Raw genomic sequence first — 21,056 nt, 5'->3', positions numbered from 1 at the left:
AAGAAAGGTTTGGAGGGATATGGACCAGGAGCATGCCAGTGGGATTAATTTAATTTGGGATTACGTTCGGCATGGACTTGCTAGATGGAAGGGTCTGTTTCCGTTTGGATGACTCTATGAATGTAAAGTTTCCATGAAACAATTGTATTGATGTTTCAAAATTCTCTGTAATAATCTAATTTCTGCACACGCATAAGCAGTATGTTTTTTCTAAGATAGGTACATTTCAATATTGATAATACCTGGGAAGGAGAACACTCTGTTGCTTTTGTCAACAGCTATCACCTCTACAGACTGTCAGTTCAACTCAAGTTGCAGAAAGTTTTCTACTGCAACAATTTACCTTTGCCTAAGTCTAAACAGAGCAGCACTGACTAGACTGGAGTTAAGGATACCTTAAAATGTAATGCATGTGCCATTTATTTATTGTGTAACTAAGATGAAAAAGAAAACTCACTTTTAATAAAAACAAAAACTTCACCACGTGCAATAATATTTTATTTGTGTTTTATTTCGGGTTTTCAGGGGTTTTGTAGCTATCTCCTTACATTTTACCTTGCTTTCTACCTAATAAACATTATTGTTGATTACAGGGAAAAATACTTGTTGGAACTAAAGATGGTGAGATAATTGAAGTTGGAGAAAAAAATGCAGCATCAAATTGCCTAATTGATGCACACATGGAAGGGGAAATTTGGGGTCTGGCCACACATCCCTCGAAAGACCACCTGATTTCAGCAAGTGATGATGGCACTATAAGAATCTGGGATCTGGCTGATAAAGTAAGTAGGGAAGGATGAAAAATGGAACATTTCTAAAATTTTCTGCCTTCAAAAGAGCAATGCTGAGCTGGTAGGGCAATATCTGTGGAGAGGGAAGTGAAATTAATATATCAGGATCAATGGTATTTCATTTGAACTGGAAAAAGAAATCTTACAGGTTGTAAACAAATAAAGAAGCAGGAAAAAGAGGTCAGGGAATGACAAAAGGGAAGGTCCATAGTAGGGTGGAAGGCCGTATAGATTAAATCTATGATGGGGCAAGGGAAAAGAGGATGGTAATTCAACAAGTTCAGAAACAAAAGATGTGAGTCCAAGGTAAATAGAAATGGGAATAACAGAATCATTACCAATCACTGATATCTGGAAAGATTAAAGCAATGATTTTGATCAGAAGTTGTTCAGCCTCTTATTAAGTTCAGAAGACTGCAAGGCACCTAAACAAAAGATAAGACCTTACATTGTGTTTCACAGGAACAGCGCAGGAGCTGAGAACAGAAAGTTCAGAATGGGAGTGCATCAGAGAATTAAAATGATAGGTGATTGGAAGCTTGTGTCATATTTGTAGTCTAAATGAAGGCACTCACTCATTGTGAGCAGAATGCAGTGTACTAAATTGAACCTGTACGAAGTGCTTGGGGCCCTGGATGGTATGGAGAGAGAAGATAAAAGGATTGGAATGACCTCTCTGCCTTTCACGAGAAAGCATCGTGAGAAAGGGAATGGGTAGTGATTGAAGAAGAAACCATGATGTTATTGAAGGAAAGATCCATTGAATGTGGATATAAGATGTGGATGTTGGTGAATATAAGTTGAGGATGTGTCAAGTCCCATTGTGATTCTGGAAGGAGGATGAAATAGTAATAGCAGAAGTACAGAAAATGAAATGCTCAAGGTCAATAAGTCTATTATTGTCTCAGGAAGGATAGCCTAGTTTGGGGTGAAAAAGAGGAAAGCATATCAGAAACACTGCATTGGAAATAGGCATCATAAAAACAGATGCAACAGTAGCTAAGAAGCTGGGAGAATGAAATAGAGTTTTTGGGAGGATGGGAGGAAATGTAATCAAGGTAGCTGTGGGAGACAATGGGTTTGAAGTCAATATTGGTCAATAGTATCCCCTAGAATACTAATAAAGAGATTGAGGACCGGCAAGGATGATGCAGAGATGGACCACATGATGGTGAGGGAAAGATGGAAATTGATTAAATTTTCCAGTTCAGTGTTAGAGCAGACTTTGTAATCTTTGCCCAAATCAGGATGTATATAAATTGAAAGATATCTTGAAGGTGCCAGTGTTCTCAAGCACTTGCTGGCTCTTTTTTCTGAACGATAAAGACAGTGGGTTTGGGGATGCTTTTAAGAAAGCCTTTGATAATTATTATAAAGCAAAGCCCAGCGTAGCCGCAAATTGCCAATGGAGAGAGTCAATTTTTAAGCTGGTGAATCAGATGCTAATAAAGTGAATATTATCCTGAATGATATCAAGTTTCCATTCTAGCAGCTTCAGGCAAATGAATGGCCAGCTAGGCCACCTCATAGGGTCAGTTATGACATGGCCACATTGATATGAGACTGGAGTCACATCAAGGCTTGATCAGTTAAGAATGGCAGACTTCTTTTGAAAGAACCTAAGTTAACCATTTAGCTTTTTGTGATAGTTTCATGCTATGTCATACTGAAACAAGCTTTTATTTTAGATTTTCACACTTTTAAAGAAATTAACTTAAAATTCTGAAACTGCTTTGGAGGAATTTGGATACATATTTTTTGAATTTTTGAGACTTGACAAAATATTTGCTCAGTATTAAATGAATTCTCAATCACTGTAACATGTGGATGAGTTTAATGTATACATGTCTGATAATGGAGTTTTGCCAGAGGTAGAATGAACTTCGGAACTACTCCACAGAATTTGGTACAATTCTTTTTATGTTCTTTTAACCTCCACACTCCACAAAGAATCATATGTTTATCAGACTGTTTGTCATACAATACAAATTACAGAAAAAAAGTCTATTGAAAGTAAATATTGGCCAGTAGCGGTAATTCAGTAGAACAGATCTCACTTATTACTTTCAATTTGTGGTTTCTTAGTAAAAATTTAACAATACTAGTGACCCAATCCGAACAAGTGACTGTAATAAACACTTGTACACCAAGTCTATCTAAGCATTGCAAAATCTTACATTTCCATGTGAAATTCATTGAATCTGGCAGAACAGAAGACTACCAATATATACGCCTCTACCTGAGCATAGAGCTGCTAGTCAACCATTCCCATCCCAAACAGAAACAATCCAGTTGACTATTTGCTGCTGAGAAATGGCATTCCATTTTAGTTCTCATTAAGATCTGATGATAACTTTATATTTTATGGTTAAAAAGGCATCTATCTCATGCTGAACACAAGTTCTATGGTCTTAAGTCGTTTTCTGGACAAGTATGTTCTTTCAAACCATAAATAGAAAATGCTTAAAAATGTACAATGTATGAACAGTGGAGCCAACTTTCACTACAACAAAACCAATAAAAGGCAAACAAATATTTAGGATAACAAAGTGTGGAGCTGGATGAACACAGCAGACCAAGCAGCATCTCAGGAGCACAAAAGCTGGCATTTCGGGCCTAGACCCTTCATCAGAGAGGGGGATGGGGAGAGGGAACTGGAATAAATAGGGAGAGAGGGGGAGGCGGACCGAAGATGGAGAGAAAACAAGATAGGTAGAGAGGAGAGTATAGGTGAGGAGGTAGGGAGGGGATAGGTCAGTCCAGGGAAGACGGATAGGTCAAGGAGGCGGGATGAGCTGGTAGGTAGGAAATGGAGGTGCGGCTTGAGGTGGGAGGAAGGGATGGGTGAGAGGAAGAACAGGTTAGGGAAGCGGAGATTAGCTGGGCTGGTTTTGGCATGCAGTGGGGGGAGGGGACGAGCTGTGCTGGTTTTGTGATGCAGTGGGGGGAGGGGAAGAACTGGGCTGGTTTTGGGATGCAGTGGGGGAAGGGGAGATTTTGAAGCTTGTGAAGTCCACATTGATACCATTGGGCTGCAGGGTTCCCAAGCGGAATATGAGTTGCTGTTCTTGCAACCTTTGGGTGGCATCATTGTGGCACCGCAGGAGGCCCATGATGAACATGTCATCTGAGGAATGGGAGGGGGAGTTAAGATGGTTCACGACTGGGAGGTGTAGTTGTTTATTGCGAACCGAGCGGAGGTGTTCTGCAAAGCGGTCCCCAAGCCTCCGCTTGGTTTCCCCAATGTAGAGGAAGCCACACCGGGTGCAATGGATACAATATACCACATTGGCAGATGTGCAGGTGAACATCTGCTTAATACGGAAAGTCATCTTGGGGCCTGGGATGGGGGTGAGGGAGGAGGTGTGGGGGCAAGTGTGCGGTAGCAGGGGAAGGTGCCGGGTATGGTGGCGTTGGAGGGGAGTGTGGAGTTGACAAGGGAGTCACGGAGAGAGTGGTCTCTCCGGAAGGCAGACAAGGGTGGGGATGGAGAAATAGCTTGGGCGGTGGGGTCAGATTGTAGATGGCGCAAGTGTCAGAGGATGATGCATTGTATACGGAGGTTGGTGGGGTGGTATCAAACAAGTATTTAGGTTTGAAATAGAAATTGCTGGAAAAGTTCAGCAGGGCTAGCAGCATCTGTGGAGGGAAATCAGAATCAGTGTTTCAGGTCAGTTGACCCTTCCTCAGAACTAATGGGAGCTAGGAAAATGTCAGTTTGTATGCAAAAGATAGACGGGGGAGGGGGTTAAGGAGTAAACGATGAGTGGAGATAGAGCCTGAAGAGAGAGAAGAGCAATTGAACAGACAAAGGAGTGGATAACAATCTGACTAGGAGGGTGAACAGCTATTAATGGGGACTGTTAGTTGCTGACAATGGGTTGGGTGTAATTGCAGACCATGTGACAATATTGCTTGTTGTATGGGATTGTTGGAGTAAGGGCATGGGAGAGCTCAAGCCCTAAAGTTATTGAACTCAATATTGAGATCAGAAGGTTGCAGGGACTCCAAATGGCTAATGAGGTGCTGTTCATCCAACTTACCCTGAGCTTCACTGGAGCACTCCAGAAAGCCTGAGACAGGGAAGTTCCCTAGCCAACATCTCTATCTCGGGCTTCCTGCAGTATTCCAGTAAAGCTCAGCACAAGCAGAAAACAGCACCTCATTTTCTGCTTGAGTCCCTGCAGCCTTCTGGACTCAATATCAAGGTCAATCACTTTAGGGATTTGAGCTCTCCCATGTCCTTATTCCAAACCCGTACACACCAGGCCATCATATCACATAGTCTGCTATTACCCACAACTCATTGTAAGCCACCAGCAGTCTCTATTAATAGCTATTCACCCGCCTAGCCAGATTGTTATACACTCCCATGTCTGTCAAACTGCTCTTCTCTCTCTTTGGCCGGTATTCCCACTGTTCGTTTACTCCTTACCATCTCCCCCATCCTGTCTTCTGCATATCAACCAACATTTTCCAAGCTTCCATCAGCTCTGAGGAACGATCACTTGACCTGATACATTAACTCTAATTTCTCTTCACAGACGCTGCCAGACCTGCAGAGTTTTTCTCAATTTCTATTTTTGTCTCTGGTTTACAGCATTCACAGTTCTTTCCATTTTTCTTAAGTGTTGAGGTTTCTTATGGCACAGTGGTAGTGTTCTGACCTTTGAATCAGAAGACTTGGGTTCAAGTCTGACCTGGACAGGTTGATTTTTTTTAGAAAAGAGTGGAGCGACACATTCAGCAACTTCCATAATTTTAGATTAAAAGATTTTCAGAATAAAAGACATTGGAATTTTAACTGCATAACTTGGGGTGAGGGCTGAACAGAAAAAAGGGTAATATTTTTTGTTTTGTTTCTTTAAGGTCTCCCTGAGCCTTGCATTAAGTTCATGTGAAACAGGCATGTAGCTTCCTCTAGTAAACTTGCATGACTCTACCAAAGACCAAAATATTTAAAATTCTCACCTTTTCTCTGATTTTCTTCTTAATTGAATGGCTGAGGTAGACAACTTAACATATTGTAAACAACCAAGATAAGCTATTTAGAGTTCCAGTGCGTTACATCACAATGTCTCCATGTTATTATCCTTTAACGGTTAGAATCTGACCCATATTTGAAATTTCAATAATTGTGCAAATCTAAGAATGATATATGAGCTTTGTTATATTTTAAACTATTTTAACTTATGCTCCTGAATTTTCCCCAATATAGAAATTGCTAAACAAAGTGAACCTTGGCTATGGTGCAAAATGTGCTGCATACAGTCCTGATGGAGAAATGGTTGCAATAGGAATGAAGAATGGAGAATTCATTATACTGCTGGTTAATTCTCTGAAAGTGTGGGGCAAAAAACGTGACCGGAGTGCTGCCATCAATGATACCAGGTACAATGTGCTGTTTTGGAGGTCAATAAATTATCACCAACCACAGTAGATTTTAGCATCCAGACTCCATGGATCATCTACTGGACAGGATGGATTACAGAGAAACTGGTTGCCCAAACAGTTGTGTTTCCACTCCTACTAACTGTGACACCAGACAGCTCACTTCAAGGTTCGAGAATCATTGGGAGCAATGACTGGAATCTTATCCTAGAGGATAGCAAATTTGGGGTCTATTTGTTTCAGGAGCAGGTTTTTGCTGTGGCTATTTAACACAGACTTAGCATTGGCATCCTGCATTTTTCTTTGCCAGCCATTCAAATAAGTTAGGGAGGCAATGAATGCATTTGTCAAACAAAGGATTCCTCAGAAGGCTCAGGTTTTCATGGAGAAAATATCTAGTTAATGGATAGCAGTCTCTAAGTATGTATTCTGACAGTAACATCAGGATTAATTAATGAAAAATCAGCATGAGTACAAACTTAAATTCTTGTTACACCTCATCACCAGAATAGTGGTACAAAAGGTAAATTCCTCTTCACTAACCTGGTGCAAAAACCTAGACAACGTTAAACATTTCAACATCCTCGTAAGGTTCTCACCACCACAGATGACAATCATCAACCAATTTCATTCACACTGTATGATATCACAGAACAGGTACCTGGTGCAGAAAATATACTGTCAAAATCTGACTGTAATGCAGTGCTCCAGAACTAGTTGCAGATTTAGCTACATTGTACAGCTCCAATAATGTGAAAAAATATCCAAGTATTTGCTGACCAGAAAAAGCAGGTTATATCCAAACCAGCAAATTACCATCCTATTAATATGTTTCAACCATCAGAAGTGATGGAGGGAATCCGGTGCTATCAAATGAAAAAAAAAGTGCAAATGTTAGAATTCAGAAATAAACAGAAAATGTTGAAAACTCAGCAGGTCTGGCATATCTGTGGAGAGAAAGCAGAATTAGCATTTCGGCTCCAGTGACTAGACTTCAACTCTGTTTGAAATGTTATCAGAGGAAAAATGTATCCATGCCTGAAGTTTTAATTGGCTCAAAGGAAAATAGTTATGATTTTTGAAGTTCAGTCATCTTGAATCCAAGATGTTTTACTTGGGGGAACAACTAACTTTAATTGTTTTAGCAATGACTTCTTTCCATTGTTCTGACTGTAGTGGAAATATTTACTGATGATTGAATAGTGTTCAAACATATTGATAATTCCTCAGGTAATGACACACCCAATTCAGCACTTAGGCTTAGATCGAAATTAGAATATAGGATATAGGATGTAGAACATTACAGCGCAGCACAGGCCCTTCAGTCAGCAATGTTACGCTGACCTATGAAACCAATCTGAAGCCCATCTAATCTACACTATTCCATTATTATCCATATGTTTATCCAATGACTATTTAAATACCCCTAAAGTTGGTGAGTCTGCTACTGTTCAGGCAGGGCATTCCACGGCCTTACTACTCTCTGAGTAAAGAACCTACCTCTGACATCTGTCCTATATCTATCACCCCTCAATTTAAAGCTATGTCACCTTGTGCTAGCCGTCTCCATCCGAGGAAAAAGGCGGTCACTGTCCACCCTATCTAACCCTCTGATCATCTTGTATGTCTCTATTAGATCACCTCTTAACCTTCTCTCTAACGAAAACAGCCTCAAATCCCTCAGTATGACACCGTGCCAGCTCCAACAAGAGGGAGCCTAGTCACTTCTGTTTGACTATTAGCAGCATTACCATTGCTAAGCCCCTCACCATCAATATCCTGGCATTTACTATTGACCAGGAACTTAATTGAATCAGCTAAATAAATAATATAGCTACAAGAACGGGTTTAAGGTTTGGTGATGTGCAGTGAGTGACTCTCAGCAGCTTATTTAACAGCTACAAGGCATAAATCAGAAGTGTATTGAAATATGTTCTACTTGCCTGTTTGTGTAGAACTGTAGCAATACTCAAAGCTCAACATCAGTTTGTTTGATTGGCACTTTATCCACCAGTTTTGGCATCATGGTCAACTGGCAGCTATGTCAAAAACGGTTTTGTTATGCTTTCAAAATCTCATGTAGTTCCAGATTGTCCCATGTGAACCAACCAATTCCATGTCACTGTGTTGAAGGCAATCATGTGATGTGCCTGTTCAAGTTGGCAGATGATGCTTTCAACAAGATATTGTAGTTCACAATAATTAAATCCTCCATAGTTGAGTATCTTCATTAGCTATTTCATGCCAGCAAATGTCAGAAGATTCTAGAACCAGGAAAGCCCCTGCTAGTAGGCAAGGTAAATAGACAAACACAAATTGTAGAAGTGCGAATTGTCAGCAATAATTCAAAGTACGCCTTTCCATTTGTTTGCTAGCATCCATTCCCAGCGGTTAATCTTTTTCCTGGATAAACACAGATTACCCAGGAATGTTGGCAAAGTAAACCGACTTTTGACCACTACTCACTAACTTGGAAACATGGAACAGCAGCCAGGATTCCTGCTCCAAATCAATAACCAGTGAACACCTATTGGAAGTTGAGTTCACATTGAAAGGAAAGGGACTTGGGAGTCCTAGTCAGGACTCTGTTAAAGTTAACACATTGGTTCACTTGGCAGTTTGGAAGGCAAGTGCAAGGTTAGCATTCATTTCAAGTTGGTAGAGTACAAAAGCAGGGATGTATTGCCGAGACTGCATAAGGCTGTGGTCACTCCACGTTTGGAATATTGTGAACAGTTTTGGGCCCCATAACTAAGGAAGAATGTGCATGCCTTGGAGGTGTCTACAAGAGTTTGACAAGAATGATGCCAGGGATGAAAGAGTTTGTCATATGTGAAGCGGTTGAGGACTCTGGGCCTCTCTTCAAAGACATTTAGAACAATGAGGGAATAATCTCAGAATAGTGAGAGGCCTGGCTAGATTGGATATGGAGAAGATATGTCCACTAGTAAAAGAGACCAGAGCCCCAGGGCATAGCCTCAGAGTGGACCTTTCAGAACAGAGATGAGAAAGAATTTCTTCATCCAGGGCATGGTGAATCTGTGGAACTCATTGCCACCAAAGAGTCTGGAGGCCAAGGCATTGAGTGCCTTTAAGACAAAGATAGACATGTTCTTGATTAGTTAGAGGATCAAGGGTTACCGGCAGAAAGCAGGAGAATGGAGTTGAGATATATATCACCATGATCGAATGGTGGTGCAGACCCAATGGGCTGAATGGCCTAATTCTGCTCCTATATCTATCATCCTATGATCATTTGATAAAGAACCAAAATCCAGAAAGGTGAACTAAACAAAGAATGAAGTAACAGGGAAAGGGAGATGCGGAATAAGGTGCCCAAATTAGCAGCAGAACTTGCAAGGAACTCTATAATTCTCCTATTCTGTACAAGCCCTAATTCCAGCTCCAAGTCTTCAGTGTTTCTCATTCCCCAAACCTCGGACCCAACGTGCAACTATCCTTTTGTCTAATCTCCCACTCTCCAGCTGAACACCTGTCCACTTACTTGCAGTACCCCTGTCTCTCTTCCAATGAAGTCATAATCTAAACCCTAAGTTTTTCTGTCTCTTCCATTGAATATAACCCACCAATTCCCCAATTTTCAGTTCCAGTTCCTGTTTTTCCAGCCCAGCCCTATTCCTGTCACTCGTCTGCATCACTCTTCATGTATCCAGGATTCCCAAGTGGTCATCAACCAGTCAATTCCATTCTGGAGATCCAAGCTGCCAGAATGGAATTCATCACTCACCAGTGCTGTTTAAGCTTGCGTGAGATGGGCCTCAGCAGCGACAACTCAATCCAGCAGAAGGAAAGTTTGAGGCCTGCTGCAGCAGAGGGAAACATGCAGGGCTCAGGTTATTCCTCGAAATCAGTAACCTTAATATGTTATTAAATAATACTATTATTGAAAATAATTGGATATGTAAGTTCAATTATTCATAAAAAGTGGTAGTAGATTTTTCAAAGTGACGTGATTCGTTCATCGAATAAGAGTGTTAGCCAATTGTTTACATATATAGATGGCTTGAAAAGAAATCCCAACAACAAAAAAACTCTTGCCAATAGAAAATGAAGTTTAAGGACAAAAAGTGCACATGCACAAGATTATATGATGCAACAGAGGTTATTATACAATGATCCAGTAAATTATAGTTCTAATATCATAAATTCCAGAACTATAACTGCAAGTAATCTGGATAAAAGCTGAATGGGCCTAATAAATTGAAAAAAAGATAGGCATTGCCCGGCAAATAAAGTAGACTGTATTGCACTCAAAGAGATGAGCAGAGGTTGCAGAGTGGGAAAATATGATAAGTATAGTGAAGTGTTCAGTCCTTGAAATGAGATCAAGGCATTTTTTTTCCTTCATTCACAGGATTCAGGTATCACTTGCCAGGCTATCCCAAATTGTCCTTGTGATAATGGTGGTGAACCATCTTCTTGAACTTGCTGTTTATTGTAGTGTAAGTGCATGCACAGTGCTATTAGGTAGAGATTTCTAAGATTTTGATCCAGTGACAGCAATGGCAGTATATTTCCAAGTCAGAATGATGTGTATCTTGGAGGAGAACTTGCAGGTCGTCATGTTTGTATGTATCTACTGTTTCTGTCCTTCCACATCATTGAGATTGCAGGTTGAGAAGATCCTGTCTGAGGACCCTTAGTGTACTGTTGCAGTGTATTTTGTAGATGATACAAGCTAATGTACACACACTGTGCAACTGTGCAGCAATTGTAGTGGGGGTGAATGTTGAAGGTATTTGATTGGGTACCTGAAATAACTGCACAGAGGCTGATATCCCATCATCAATTCATCCTTTATTTACTTGTTTGTATGGTACACTGTCTGTGGCCAGCCAGCTTGGAGGCAGTCCCCTGAATTGAGGAGATTCTAAATCTCCTGGTTACCTTTACTTCTGTTTCTTTTTTTTTGTGAAGACATTCTGAATCCCCTGTTTGTACTTTTGTTTTGCAAAATCATAATTTTTTCACAAAATACAAGGAATTACTATGTTAAATCTCATGGTTACATTAGTTAGCCAGGGCTTTCCTGATTGGCCCCCATTAACAACCTTAATCAAGGATCTCAGTCAACAAGATCCAGCTGGTTCCAATCACTAAGTTTAGGATGTAGGTCTGGCCTTTCTCTTGTAGCTTCTCTTGCAATGATTTTGTCCCAGGTCCAGTTTCTCTGACACGGGTGGCATATACGGGACTGTAGCCCAGCTCTTATGTCCAGAGCATCACGGGAGGTTTCCTCCTCTTTGCCCAGCAGTAACAGTATTTTATTGAATATTTTCCACCAACAGGAAAATCACCCATGTGGCCAACGAACCAGTAACAGGCAAAGCTCAGAACCAGCAATGATTAACTGAAAAAAGTGAAGGGGAGAGTAGGGATCAAATCAAAATAGAGTTGGAGCAGTAAATAAAGCACTACATGCACCACAACGCCCACCTCTCCCTGAAGACATCGAGAGTGTTGGTGGGCACCGCGTGCTCCCTCTATAAGGACACCAGGGCTCAAACGTAACCATGGAAGAGGGGCAGGCAGTCAGCCACAACGAGCCCCTCCACAGCCCTTGCCCGGATCTGTTAATGGCCAGCTTGGCCAGGTGTAGGAGTAGACACACGGGAAGATCCTCCGACATGCCCACTTCCCTCCACAATGGGTGCCCAAAGATCAGGAGTGTGGGACTGAAGTGCAACCAAGAGCACAAACGAAGGTTCTTAGGGTAACTGAAAAGGGAGTGCAAATGCCCACAACCAATGTACACATTGTCCACGGACTCCTCAGTGGCGCAAAACAAACAGTTGGGCTGGGAGTCCGTGAGCTACCACAATCTGCAGTTGCTTGGGACTGCTGCGTGCAACACCCTCCACCCCAGATCCCTAAGGGAAAGAGAAAGGACTCCCATGTAAAGAACCCTCTGAGAGGGATTTCCACCACCCGGTGGTAAATGGACTCGCCGAGTCATGTCCAGGTAGTGGATGAAGGAGAAGAGGTCGATGGTGTGCAGCAGCAGTCTGTTAAATGCCTGCCGTTTTGCCCTTTCAAAATCCAAACTATGTATGTTCTGGAGGCAACACAGGCTCCCGGGTGAGGTACAGAATCCTGGGGCAAATGTGAAATTCTGTCTAAGCAAGGGAACACACAGATGGGATTCCACCACATGCCTGAGCATCCTCCAACTGATGCACAGTGTTAGGTCCGAGCATCTCTGGCTTACAGCATTGGATGGTAGTGACCACATGCTGGACATCTGCCACCATTCTGCATGCCAAACCTGCAAACCCTCCTGGTCGATTAATAGGAGCTGCATATGATTGTTGAGGTTGCACACCTGGCGGAAAAAAATACGTCAACATGGCACATCACCTAGGAGGATGCTCAATGTAAAGGTTATTGCTGCCAGGTTTGAAGGAAGAAAGTCACCACCTGGATGCAGACGCACACCAGCAACTGATCACCCTCCTGCGCCACAACCCAGTGCATCTTTTTGTCCCAGAAGAAGTCAACCAACGTTTTCTGGATGTCAATGACAAAACTAGGAGAAGAGACTAACGGGACCATCTGGTCCCACAACATGGAAGCCACCAGCTGGTTTATGATCAGCACTCAACTCCTGTAAGACAGCACTCAGAGCAGTCCTGTCCCATGGCCTAGGCAAGCCAAGACTTTGGACTCCAGCTCCTGCCAATCCACCAGCCAGAATTCCTCAGCAGCGCTAAGGTAGACCCTCAGGTAGAGGAGATAGGTGGTGCTCCAGCTGAACCCCTCCAGCAGGGAGTCCACCCACTACAGACCGACCACAAGTCTGGAACATTTAGCCCAGTTGAATCTGGTGGAAGATGCCACCAAATACACTGCCTGGCACTTGCGCATCCTCCCCAGGTCAGCCATGTCAGTGAACACGAGGAGCATGTCATCGGTGTAAGCCAAAAAGACCACGCCCATGCTGACTCGCACAGAACCAGCCTCAACAACCTGCTCTGAGATAGGCACTGGAAAGGCTTTATGCACAGGGAATACAGCTGGTTGGACAAGGGGTGGCCCTGATGCACTCCTCTCTTGAAGCAAAGGGGCACTGTCTAGGACCAGTCAGTTGACAAAAATGGATCAGGTCCCAAACCAGATGGACGACATCATGAATGCTTCAACCCAGGACCATGTACAGCTGGTCAGGGTGGATCATGTGCCCCAGCACTGATACCAAGCAAGAATCCAAAACCTGCATGTAGTCGCCCCCAAGGATGTCCCACAATGCCCTGAAGAACAGCTTGCCCAGCCCTGGGGACTTGCCCCTTAAGAGCCAGGTGAGGGTGCTGGTCAGCTCCTCAAAAGTGACAGGAGCGCAAGCCTTCTGGCAACCTCCAGGCTGAACTGTGGCAGGTTCTCCCATAAACTCTGCAAGCATCCTCCCTGGATGGATCCGGAGAAAACAGAGCTGCATATCAGATGTTAATCTGGGCCCTGATGCCCTCCGGATCCAAGACGAGAGGTCTGTCGTCAGCCAGCAGCACAAGGAGCTGCTGATGGGTGCCATGCCTTTATTCCAGCAAATAGCAGAAGAGAAAGCCACAATGCTCCTGGAAGAGCCAGATCCACGACCTCACATTTGCGACCTGAGACCCAACTAGCTGCAGGTCTTGGAACGTGGCCTTCTTCTTCTTGTATTACCCCTGCAGGGCCAGGTCAGCATCAGGCTGACCAAGACGTGTCTCCAGGTTGAGCACCTCCTTCTCCAACTCCTTGATCCTGGATTTCTGACTCTTTGTCAACCCCTCGCTTACTCCTGACAGAAGACACTGATGTGAGCCTTGCCCAAGTCCCATCATAGTGTCAAGGAGGGGAAGCTCCTGTGTCCTTCTCCAGCCAGTCCAGAAATGACAAAATGAATCTCAGAACCATTTGTCCTCCAGCAGCTGGTTGTTACAATGCCAGTTAATGAACCCAAGCCAAGTACGAAACAAAAGGAGCTCTGACCACACCATGTGATGGTCTGTGCACAGCACCTGCCACATGTAGGCCACCAGAACACAGGATGCATACGCATGTGAAATGGACAGGCAGACGATCCTCAATGCTCTGACCTCAGACCTCACGAAGGTTAAGACAATGGAATCAGGATGGTGATTTCATCAAACATCCACCAGGTTGAAGGACTTGACCAAGTCCCCCAACCAATACCCTGATGCCAAACTAGACTGGGCACCACCCATGGTCCCTGTTTTTGAGGATGGACTTAAATTTCCCTCAGGGACAACATTCTGGCCTTCGTTGATGGAGGCAGGATGAGTGGACACTTCTCCATAGAAGCATGTTTGCTTCAGCCTGACTGAGGGAGGATAGACATTCACGAAGTGAAGCATCACGCCTCCCCAGCCACACCATCCAGTGAGGCAAACTGCCTGGCAGAGGCTTCTTTACCCTCAAGGTATCTGGCTGAAAATGTGAGGCCAACAGGATAGCTGCCCCACCAGATTTACAGATGAAGTGACTCATGTAGGCCCCTCCTTGCCACTCCGGGAGCTCGGTGGCTTCATCTTCTGGGGAGGTATGGGTTCCTTGCAGGAAGCCTACTGTATACTTCCTGCCCTGAAGGACAGAGAAGTTCTGGAATTTGTGTTGTGACTCCCTCCTGCCGTTGATGTTGAAGCTGGCTATGGTAGTCTTCATTGTCAGTAGTAGCATATAACCACTACCAGTGAAACTGTTAAAAACACCTACTCGGAGGATGGGGGAGGGACATACAAGTACCTTGCCCTACCTGTAAGTGCATCAAGGAATGCCCTGAACCACTACCAGTTGTTCTGAGCCAGCCCGGGCATGTGGCAATCAGCCCAGGTGGACCAGAAGACCAGTGGTGGGTACAGTAGGATGCATCCACAGGGCAGCCTCAAATATGTAGACTTTCCCTATGCCTTTCTTCCAGCTGCACAGCCAACCCCTTCCCCAGCAGGGGCCACGGTGATGACGACCTCCAGCTTAGGCCCCACTTGTGGCGACCCTGGAGTTTCTTTGAGGGGTAGGGGAGCAGATGCTACCATGCCACCTTCCCGCCACTGGTGTAGGCTGGGTGGCTATCAGGTTGGCTCAGTTCTTTACGTGATGAGGGCCCCACTTCTCAACAGAGGTGGCACTGCATGCTGGCTGCTGCCCAAAAATCATGGTAAGCCGTGCCGTCATGGACAACGGCAAAGTTGCCTTTAGTACCCTCCCCCTGGGCCAAGCAAATAATGACCTGGCGCCAGAAGGAGTAGATGTGTTTAAGGGCAGGCTCCTTCACTCCGAGCAGGAGAAATGTAACACCTGACCGGATTTTCCCCAGTGATATTAGGTGGGCGAGGAGGAACTCAGTGCCAGTGATGGGTGGGACATTGGGCTGTGACCTCTAGGGGATTGGCAGGCAAATATGTCCCACCTACAGACAGCCCCTTCTCCATGGCAAAGTGCTCCACCTGATTGGACCGAAGGAGGAATATGGCCTTTCTGTACATCTTGGTTTTAGCAACAATGGTGAGCAGCCCAACCATGCCAGCCATGGCCATGCTGCAGGCCTCAATGGTCATAACCGGATGGGGATAGGCTTTAACTCCTAGGCCCTTTGTAAGGACCCTGAAGGGGCTTGGGGTCACAGCTGGGGCTGAAGCAGCCAGGCCCAAAGGCTGTGGCCATGGGTATGGCTAGGTTCTTCCATCTTGGGGCTAGCTATGTCACCAGGGGAGAGAGTTGAGGGGAAAGAGTAGTGCTGCCAGACACTAGAGGAAGTCAGCTCCTCCATGGGGCCTGAGCAACAGTCCTGGGGCAAGCAGGTCTCTGGCAGGAACAGTAGTGACAGTGACAGTGGTGGTGGAAGGCCCAGGCAGCAGTACAGGTGGAAGGCCCAGGCAACGGCAGCAGCAGCAGCAGTAGCAGCAGAACTGGGTAGGCCCAGGCAGCAACAGTAGTGGTGGTGGTGGTGGTAGTGGTAGTGGCTCAACACAGCCAAGAGAGACATTCTCTAGTCATAGAGTCATAGGGTCATACAGCCCAGAAGTAGAGTCTTCGGTCCAACCAGTCCATGCCAATCATAATCCCAAACTAAACTCATCCCAGCAGCCTGTTCCTGGCCTGTATCCCTCCAAACCTTTCCTATTCATATATCCATCCCGCATCCACCACTTCATCAGGAAATTCATTCCACATGCGAACCACCCTCTGAGTAAAAAATTTGCCTCATATGTCTTTTTAAAATCTCTCTCCTCTCACCTTAAAAATATATCCCCTAATCTTGAAATTCCCCATTTTAGGGAAAAGACAACTACCGTCAACTCTATCAATACCTCTCATTATTTTATAAATTTCTATTAGGTCACCTCTCAACCAGTGCAATGCTCCATTGAAAAAGTCCCAGCCTAGAACATAGAACATAGAACACTACAGCGCAGCACAGGCCCATCGGCCCTCGATGTGGTGCCGACCTGTGAAATCAATCTGAAGCCCATCTAACCTACACTATTCCATTATTATCCGTATGTTTATCCAAATACCATTTAAACGCCCTTAAACTTGGCAAGTCTACAACTGTTGCAGGCAGATCATTCCATGCCCTTACTACTCTCTGAGTAAAGAACGTACCTCTGACATCTGTCCTATATCTATCACACCTCAATTTAAAGCCATGTCCCCACGTGCTAGCCATCTCCATCCAAGGAAAATGGTTCTCACTGTCCAGCCTGTCCAGTCTTTCCTTCGAACTCAAAGCATCCATACCCAGTCACATCTTTTCTGAACCCTCTGCAGCTTGATAATATCCTTCCTATAACTGGGCAACCAGAATTGGACACAGTATTCCAGAATGGGCCTCACCAATGTTCTGTACAACCTCAACATAACATCCCAAGTCTTTTACTAAAGAGACTGAGCAATGAAGGCAAGCATGTCAAATGCCTTTTTGACCATCTTGTCTGTATGTGACGCAAACTTTAAAGAATCCTTTCTTTTTAGGCTTAATGTTATTAAGGCAATGTATAAGGTGCAGAGTGAGATGGCTAGTAGATTTCGAAAAATTATTACCCAGCAGGATCAGTCAGATAAATGGGTGACTATTAGGAAAGGTAATAGGGAGTTCAAAATTCTCCAGTGGTTATTCCTCTATCAAATAGATATTCCGTTTTTTGGAACAGTTGAAGGGGATAATCTCTCTGAGAAAAATGGAGGGGCCAATCAGTTATTGGATAATTGGAATTATTCTTATGTTAGGGAGCGTTTGACAAGATTTACTAGAATTATTGTTATGGGAGACTCCCCTGTCATGGACATAGGCAGACTAATGCGTGGCAGTGAGCGTAAATTAAAGATGGTTTGTTGCTTTTCTGTTGCTAGGATTAAGGACTTTTCTAGACATTTCATCTACATTGTTTAAGATGCGATTGAGAAGCCAGAAATTATTATACACATTTTTAGGAAAAGATTAAAGCAGTACAAAGTGAAATTAAGAGGTTAGGTAGAATTAAAAGATTAAAAACGAAAACCTTAAAAATAGTAATTTCTGGTTTACTCCCAATGCCAAACTCAAACAAGGGATGGAACAAAAAGTTAAAGGAGATAAATCAATGGCTGAAGAACTGGTGCATTGTTCAAGGATTCACATTTTTCGACAATTGGAATGGCTTTTGGGATAGAAAAGACCAGTTCAAAAAGGATGGTCTAACCTAAACTGAAAACGGGCCAATATTTTAGCAGGGAGATTTGCTCATTCTCTCCACAAGGAAACTTCTTCCTCACAGTTCACAGGCCATGGCCAGCCAGCTCAGAGTCAGTCCCCTGAACCAAGGAGATTCTAAATGTCCTGATTTAGAAGATTGGATTAAATAATATGTGTGTGTGTGCATAATATATATTTTTAAAAATCAGCTTGTTCAGAGATGTTATTACACATCTCTGAAGCAGGTGGGACTTAAATCCCTGCCTCCCAGTCCAGGGGTGGTGACACTACCACTGCACCACTAGAGGTTTGATCTCCTGGTTCCATTGGTCTGCCAGGATTTTCCTGATTGGTCCAGGTTAATGACCCCAATCAAGGATCTCGTAGTAAACAAGGTCCAACTGGTTCCAATCACGACAGTACCAGTCAAGCAGGTTGCTTTGTCCTGCATGTATCAAGCTTCTTAAGTGTTGTTGGAGATGCACTCATGCAGACGAGTGGACAGTATTCTGTTACATTCCAAACCTGCCTGATAGAAGGAGTTAAACTTGTTGGCAAGTGACTGGACAATGGAGGAGCATTAGCTTAACACTGCTATCTGAAACAGATACTGTCCTTATTGTGTTTTTTTAATTTTCATTTGGAGCAGTGAACTGTAGGATGAAATTGACCTTCAGATTGTGAGCACTGGCCTGTTTTAAAAATAGAACAAACAAACTAATATTTGTCTACGAAGCCAGGCCTGGAATTTCATTACAGGTTGTTTCTTGTTAAAAGAACTCTAGGCATTGCAGTTTCGGAGATCCTTTATGCTCAAACAAGCAGCAGATGTTCGGATATTAACTGAGGCTTCGCAGGGAGACCGACATCAACTAATTTAACAAAGAGAAACCAAGGTTTGAACTGGTTTTGGATGGTGCTGTTAGCCAAAGGATTGTGGTTGCCAAAGGTACAGGAAGGCAATCAGATTGCTGTCTGTTTATCCTCCCATTATCAACTTTGTGAAAGTTCAGCGAAAAGAGTCTGAGTTGTAAGAATTAAATGAATAATCCCAGTGCATGTTTCTTTTATTCTGGATAGTTGCACAAAAGAAGAGCAATTAGTCTTGATTTTATTTTACATCAGTATATTTATACTAATAATGCATCTGGTGGAGTAGTGGAGTTTGATAAGCTGCAAATTCCTCCCGTAACAGTAGTCTTAAAACTTCAATCCATCTGGGCTGGAAATCTACCAGAACTGTATGTGTCTTCCCTTTGAAGTTGAATATATCTATTGTTAGCCGCTCTTGTGGTCATTCTCAAAGCTTTGAAGATATTAATGAATGCTTTGATAGATCCTGATTGTGGATGGTACATATGTGACATAACAAAGTAACATTTTCAATTTCCCTGAAAGTGCCTGGCCGCCAAATGTCCTGTCGAGATAATAAAGTGTGAAGCTGGATGAACACAGCAGGCCAAGCAGCACCTCAGGAGTGCTCCTGAGATGCTGTTTGGCCTGCTGTGTTCATCCAGCTTCACACTTTATTATCTTGGATTCTCCAGCAGCTGCAGTTCCCATTATCTCTGATACAAAATACCCTGTCGAGCTCTAATTCTGCATTTTGTGATCCCTTCGAGTCTACCTTAAAATGTCTTTCAGCATTTTATGCCTCTCTGAGTTCAGCATAACCAATCTGTAGTCATATGTTCATAGGTCAGCCACAACAGTAATATTGCTTCTATTCCATTCACTTTTCAGAATTTGATCTGCTTAAAGTATCTGATCATCCTTGTAGACAAAGTTTACTAATTTTTATGCACTGCTTGTCTACTTTGAGTTCACAAATTTCTTTGAATTTCACCTCAGTATCTGGTGGTGCATTGATAATTGCAGTGGAATAGAATTCTCTATTTGCTCAGAATCTTCTGATGATCATTTTTGTTCAGCAGAGTTTTCACATTGTACTGTTTTGTGTACAAAATCTTCCAGGTTTCTGTTTTGTCTGTCAGAGTCTTCCCATCTTTGTCCTCTGTGCCTTGTGGACTGTGATCTGATTTAAAATCGATTATTTTGAATTCCCCCTTGCTGCCACCATGTTTTTAGTGAATACTGCTGTCCATATGCTTCATGAGCACACTGTGGTTACCATAACTTTTGGCTGTTTGTCTGTTCATGAATTATATTCTGCCTCGGTTTTCTAGAGAATTGAGTGTCCACACTTGCACTCTTGGATTTTCTTTGTCTTATTAGGTTGCAATTGCTCTGTGCCCCCAGCATCCTTAATTTGACCTTATCCGAGAATGAGAGCACACCCATCAGTACTGTTAACTCTTTATCTGCACTTAGGTATACATTTTACTGAATATTGTACAGCTCTCGTATAGTGTTTCACTCCTCCTTGGGCTCTCCAATGCTCTTCTGATATTAGAGTAGCATCATCATTTACATTATCATCAGGATATTTGCATCCAATTATACTACACTTATAATGCTATTATCCATAAAGACCTTGGAATTAATACTAATGTAAATATATATTCCAGGATCACAACTGGTGAACACCATAGGGGCCTTCAAAACGAAATTTTAATTTTGATGTTGTAAATTTCCTTTGTTGATTTGATTTTTGTTTTGGTGCCCCCTTAAAAGTCTGCCTTCTGGTTAATTTCATGTAATAACTGAATTTAGTTATTCTTGTTGGTTAAATCAGAATATTATATCCTCGGGTACACATTTGCTTCAACACTGCAGTCATATGCTGATTAATAATTCCCCAGTCCACCAGCCACATGGACAGTAGACAGTAAGAAATATGCTTGGTGAAGTTGTAGCATTTTGAGTGTTCTAATTTATGGGAATCAGAAGAAATCATATCCACTTACCTCTTCAAGCCATCAGTGCACAGGAATATAATTGGGAATTAAGAAAATAATTTTGGAAATCGAATGTTACAAAGAGCAAAGAAAATTACAGCATAGGAACAGGCCCTTTGGCCCTCCAAGCGTGTGCCAATCCAGACCCTCAATCTAAACCTGTCTCTTATTTTCCAAGGATCTGGATCACTGTGCTCCCTGCCCATTCATGTGTCTGTCTAGATACATATTAAATTACACTATCGTGCCCACTTCTACCACCTCCGCTGGCACCCACCACCTTCTGCATAGAGAACTTTCCGCGCATATCTCCATTAAACTTTTCCC

The 21,056-nt window shown here is 43.2% G+C and overlaps 1 protein-coding gene across 1 annotated transcript in view; it reads left to right on the top strand.

Moving 5' to 3' along the window:
• The window catches only part of LOC125455104 (echinoderm microtubule-associated protein-like 6), a 428,800-nt gene that overhangs the window by 379,080 nt on the left and 28,664 nt on the right, over positions 1-21,056 (top strand). The window contains exons 35-36 of the mRNA XM_048536679.2: positions 594-782; positions 6,010-6,182. Coding sequence (XP_048392636.1) covers positions 594-782; positions 6,010-6,182 — 362 coding nt within the window. The remainder of the gene's footprint in view (positions 1-593; positions 783-6,009; positions 6,183-21,056) is intronic.

This window comes from Stegostoma tigrinum, chromosome 9 (assembly GCF_030684315.1).
Source record: "Stegostoma tigrinum isolate sSteTig4 chromosome 9, sSteTig4.hap1, whole genome shotgun sequence".
NCBI classification, from domain to species: domain Eukaryota; kingdom Metazoa; phylum Chordata; class Chondrichthyes; order Orectolobiformes; family Stegostomatidae; genus Stegostoma; species Stegostoma tigrinum.
Note: the sequence above shows the minus strand (reverse complement) of the source record. Positions and strands in the feature narration are given on the sequence as shown.